This window comes from Gavialis gangeticus, unplaced genomic scaffold (genome assembly GCF_001723915.1).
Source record: "Gavialis gangeticus isolate Ggan-Ray unplaced genomic scaffold, GavGan_comp1, whole genome shotgun sequence".
Classification (NCBI taxonomy): domain Eukaryota; kingdom Metazoa; phylum Chordata; order Crocodylia; family Gavialidae; genus Gavialis; species Gavialis gangeticus.
The window spans coordinates 5,885,892-5,891,470 of NW_017729024.1; the positions used below are offsets into that span (position 1 = coordinate 5,885,892).

The window sequence follows — 5,579 nt, forward strand, 5'->3', positions numbered from 1 at the left end:
ATAGGCACAGAGCATTGCTGTAACCCCTGTCACGACCCCTCGGTAGACGGCGGGACCAAGGCAGTGACTACAAGGCCCAGCATGCCCCGCGGCCCGCTCGCGCTGCGCAAGGCATGCCGGGGCATAGAGTCCCTGCTGGGCTGCCCGGCGTAAGGCATGCCGGGGCGAGTAGGCCGCGCAAGGCGGTCCGGGTCCTGCAGTAGCCAGGGACAGCCCCGCCCCCGCCGCGGTGGGCAGCAGCGCTATTGGCTCTTCTCGGCAACGCGCTCGGCAACGCGCGGCGCTCGCGTTCCTGCCCCTCCCCCGCCTCAACCCCGCCGGCAGCACGCAGCGGCTCGGGCTAAGATGGCGCTAGAGGCGCGGGGCATGGAGCAGGATGTGGAGGACGGCGAGATCTCCGACTCGGACTCCGACATGCCTGTGGCCGCCGCCGCCCCTCCCGGGCCGTTGCCGCCGGTGAGAAGAGGCTGCAAGCGCCGCATCCTCTTCCCCGCCTGACCCCTCCCTCCGGCTGCGCGCGGATTGGGGGAGGGGCAGCGCCTCGTTCTGGAATCCTCCCCAGTTAACCGCCGCCGCTGGGGGGCTGCGGGCTGGGGAGGTCTTGGCGCCCCCATGGGGCTGCCCCGTGGCTCTGGGGTGTGTGCTCGTGTCAGGGGCCCTGGGAACCGCAGGCTTGGGTTCAGGAACACCTTCCCTAGCCCCCGGCCTTACCCCGCCTCCTTTGCTGGGCCTTCAAGCCCTGAAGGGGCTTTGATGTTGTAGCTAAATTCACTTTAGGTTCCTGTCCTGGTCTCAGACCCCCCTGGGAAAGGGGGAGGCAGAAGAAGCTGGGCTAGGGTAACTGGACAGCCAGCGCCACCTCGTGCATGTGATTGGGATGGTTGTTTCCTCTCTGAGCTGTATCCCCCCCCAACATGGTGCTGAGGTGGGTGCTCAGCGGGTGGAGGTGTCCTGGCAGTGTGCCTGGAGCCACTTGGGCTACCAAAAGTCCTCCTGATTTAAAGAGGTTAAATATGGGATACCAAGGTGTCTACTTCTGTGACCCCTAACACCCTCTCCCAGTCATGCTGGCAAGTCAGTGCAAGGCCAGCTGGGCTAGCAAGGGAGATGGATTCATCAAAGGGAGAAAAGATAATTTTTCATAGCTTGTTTTGTTTCCTGGTCCCTCTTCTTAAATATCACCTTTTGAAAATGATGGCAAATGAGGCCTAGCCTGTTCTTTCCCTGTAGACCGACTGGCAAAACAGAGTGGGTGGCCATGTTTGCACCCAGCTGCTGTGTGGTGACAGAGCCCTGCATCTGTCAGCCAAGTAACATGAGCAGCAGAAGGCTTCGGCCACCCTGCAGCCAAGAGAAGGTGCACGTAGGTGTATCCCGGCTTTCTGTTTGCTGCTCCAGCCCTGCGAATGCATGCCCTGCCAGCACTTCTGCCATAGTGGAACTGTGCAAAGCTGTGCAGGTGTGTATGTGCTTTAGCCACTCTGTTTTGGTGGCTCAAGTATGCTGGCAGAGAACTAGTAATGGAGACAAAGTCCTGGGATGCTTGCTTTGAGATTCTTTTGGTTAGTCCAAGACTGGGAGCCAGGACTCTGGGTGATGTTATCACTGTCAGCCTTTACAGGTTCTCTGTGTAACTGTAAATGAGTTGCTTTTGAATTTTCCAGTTTACTCATTGGCTACATGGGAAGGAACAATTAGGCAGTCTCCAGGGTACCCTCATGGGGTGACTTTTGGTTTCTGTAGAATGCTTTGAAATCTTTGGATAAAAGTTTCTACCTAAAAGTAGGGTATAGCTGTATTTGTTTCAAAATGATTTTCCTGTAAATTGTCTGGGCTTCAACAGTGATTTCCCCAGCTGGACATTCACGGGTCTGCTGTGTTTGGTCAGAATTAACTGGATCCATGTGCTCTGATTTTCTTCCAGGCCCTGTTCTCCAGTAAGTTTGATAGGCTGCTCGCTCGGGATGCAAACCCTTATTTACTGCCCTTTTCTGAGACCGAAAACTACATTCAAAATTGTTATGCCCCCTAGACCACTGCTGACACCATTACCCCTATAATTTAGGTACATGTCACCCAGAACACTAGCTAGGTGAGTGCCCTCTGGTTTATAGTTTCTGGAGGTGCACCAGTACATAGGCCCATATAGTATCGGCACCGATAAAAGGAAAATTGACATTATTGGCAATCAGCTTTTTTTGGCTGATGTGGCTGATAATGTTGGCAATAAATGCCGCATGCGTGTGTGCAGCCAGCCTGGCAGCTTGGAGAGCAGTATCCAACTGGTAAGTCTGTTGGAGAAGGAAAGGGGTATGGGGGGGTGTGCAGATCAGGCCGCTGCAGTGAGGGAGAGAGTGGGGCTGAGGCTGGGCAGAGCTGCAAGCAGTTCATGGTGGGGGGGGAAGAAGGCAGGTGCAGGGAATGGGGGATAGCTTCTGCTGCTGCAGACATCCCTGAGGAAGGCATCGGGGGTGGGGGGAGCATTTGCCCCCTGGATCTGTGCACAGGGCAAGGGCAGGCTCACTGTTCGCTTGGAGTTGTAAGGGGCACTGGCCTTTTCCCAGCTTGAGGGGACTGGGCTGGGGCTGCGCTCAGAGCAGGCAGTGGTGGCACTGGGGGGGGGGGCTATGACAAATTCTGAGGTGGCCATACCCCACCCTATAGCCCCCTTCCCCCACCCCAGCACCACCAGTGCTTCTTTGGCCCAAGCACAGCCCTGGCCCAGCCCCCCTGCTGCTGGGAAGAGCTTGGTGCTGCCCACAGCTCCAACCCACAGCAGCAGCCTGCCCTCACCCTGTGCACAGATCTGGGGGGCACATGCTTCCCCGGGGGTGCGTGTAACAGAATTCTCTGCCCCCACCCCTCCAGACGAGCCACTTGCAGCTCCATCCCATGCTTTACCCCATCTTGGCAGTGCCTGCCCCAGCCCCAGCCTCACTCCCTCATTGCAGGGGCCTCAATCTGCACCTCTCACCTCTGCCCCTTTCCTTCCCCGCCTAGCAGACTTAGCAGCCAGATGCTGCTGTCCAAGCTGCCAGGCTGCGTATCAGCAATGGGATGGTTATCGGCCAACGTGGCTCGTTAGTAATCGGCCATCAGTATTGACCCAAAAGATCTTTATCAGTGCACCCCTAACAGTTTCCCTCTGCAGCGGTATGTGTTTAGTGAGACAAAAAGATGGACTTTGCCTGAATTTTAGAAACATATAGCTCTTTATTAAGACAACATAAGAAATGCACGATGCTAGATAATAGTAAATCTTGTATTAGTTTCCCTACCTCAGTTCTCTCACCACTTTGGAGATTTGGGACATTCTGAATTTGGATCTGGCCCAAAAGGGGGTTTCTGCTTCATAGGAAATCTTGAAATTTGATTTTGGTTCAGATGAGATTGAAGCCAAACTGTCCAGAATTTCCAGCAAACCTAAAGCTGCCCAGACCCTACAGCTGCTTCTTGGAGTTGTCATTCTTGTTAATTTTCCTGTTAATGCCAGCGGTGAAAATTATGTTCTTTCAATTTCACTGATTTGCTGCAGGGGCTCCAGGGATTACAGCTGGAGCAGACCAGTTAACAGACTGGTCTGGAGCTGCACCCTGTGAATCTTCCAGGGTCACCAGCTGGGAGCAGAACTGACAAGAATCCATGCAGGGTTTCCTTGATGTTAGGCCTTGGATTTGAGAAAAGTTAATCTCATGCAAGACATTTTAGGCTCAGTGAACCACCATTTTTGTAAAGCTCTTCATTTTGTTGGGGAATTCCCAGTTAGCTCCATCCAGAGTCCTTCCCTGCTGGCTGTGGCTTGTCTTCTCGGTTGGGGAGTCCCTCTCTATCTTTGCTCCAATGTAGTTTCTTTTGACTTGTTGAAAAGGCCACTACCTTCCCCTGGCTGTCAAAAAAGATGCCCACCCCTTCTCTTAGATTTTTGGCCTGGATAGGAATGATCCTGCTTCAGACAGGGAGTTGGATTAGATGACCTCTGGAGGTCCCTTCCAGCCCTATTTCTCTGATTCGCCTGTTATTTTGTAACCTTTTGTTACTCCTTTGAGTCTCTTTTAACCCCTTGCTTTGTCTCTTTTCTTGTCCTGTTTGGGAATTTCTATTTTAACACCTGCTCTCTCCCCAGAGTCGAACTGGATGGACTAGCTTTTCCAATCTCCTTAGCTTGCTTTTTTTATCTGGGCAGAGTACAGTTATTAAGATTATAGAATCATAGAATGATAGAAAATTAGGGTTGGAAGGGACCGAGGGATAAATTAATAACTCTTGGTAAGAGCTATAGACCCTTATGCAGGGGCAGGCAATTATTTTGGGTGGAGGGCCGCTTACTGAGTTTTGGCAAGCCATCGAGGGCCACATGATAGGCAGCCAGGGGCAGGCAAATATTAATTTTCTAAATTTTTTTAGGGGCCCCGCAGGCCGGATAGAATGGTCTGGTGGGCCACATCCGGCCCCCAGCCACATTTTGCTCACCCCTGCCCTAATGGCAAGTGCTGCCATTTACTTCCATGTGAGACATTAAAAATACAGCAATTCCATAACAACACCCTAGTAACATCAGCCCTACTTTTTTCCTTTTTTTAATGAATGAGAATTAATTTATAAAATTAACTTTTGTATTTCAGAAGCCACAGGATGATAACAATGCGGCTAGACCTTTCCAGGGCAACATTTCAGGATGTGCACCAGCTATTCCTTATCGGACAACCAAAAGTGTGGACTCCAGCGAGGACAGTTTTTCGGATTCAGATGATGATAGTTTCTGGAAACGGAAACGACAGAAATGTTTTAACCATCCTCCTGTGAAACAAGAGCCTTTTCAGTTTAATCAGAGCCAGCAAAAGCAAACAACTGCTGTAGGAGGTAGAAAGATCAACAACATTTGGGGCTCAGTGCTTCAGGAACAAAATCAGGATGCAGTGGCCACTGAACTTGGGATTTTAGGAATGGAAGGTAGTATTGACAAGAGCAGGCAGTCCGAGACTTATAATTACTTGTTGGCCAAAAAACTTATGAAGCAAGCTCAGGAGGAGGTGGAATCTTTAGACAAAGAGTTGGATGAATACATGCAGGATGACAAAAGATCAGTGGCAAAGGAGGAAGAAAATGGAAAAGGTCATCTCAAACGGAAACGGCCTGTTAAGGAGAGAGTAGGTGAAAGACAAGAGATGAATTATAAAGGGAGGTATGAGATTACTGAAGACGATTCTGAGGAAAAAGTGGCAGATGAAATTGCTTATCGGTGAGACTTTTGTGTTTTGTTCTTTTTAATGGTATTTCCTCAATCCTTTATTTATATGTAAACTAGTGAAGTAAATAACAAGGCTGCATTTGTGTAGAATGTTTTAGATGGCCATGTTAAATAATAGGAGCAAATCTCGAGTTATACATGCACCCAGGATCTTGAGGCAAATGTAGCATCCTTGCAGTGGGGATTGTGGCTCTGCATACTGAGGATGTGTCACTTTCTGGGCTTTTTTCAATTACTTATAACTGCTAAACTTCTCCATTTAGGAAAATTTCCAGTCTGAGCATCAGCCTTTTTTTTCTGGGAGGGTGGAATTTGCAGCCAAAATTATTCA

The 5,579-nt window shown here is 50.7% G+C and overlaps 1 protein-coding gene across 2 annotated transcripts in view; it reads left to right on the plus strand.

Moving 5' to 3' along the window:
- The first annotated feature begins 261 nt into the window (after nucleotides 1-261).
- The window catches only part of PHAX (phosphorylated adaptor for RNA export), a 27,042-nt gene continuing 21,724 nt past the window's right edge, over nucleotides 262-5,579 (plus strand). Inside the window, exons 1-2 of one of the 2 annotated variants that reach the window (XM_019516847.1) lie at nucleotides 262-456; nucleotides 4,623-5,239. In XM_019516847.1, coding sequence (XP_019372392.1) covers nucleotides 346-456; nucleotides 4,623-5,239 — 728 coding nt within the window. In that variant the 5' untranslated portion in view covers nucleotides 262-345. The remainder of the gene's footprint in view (nucleotides 457-4,622; nucleotides 5,240-5,579) is intronic. The other variant, XM_019516848.1, reaches the window with a different exon arrangement.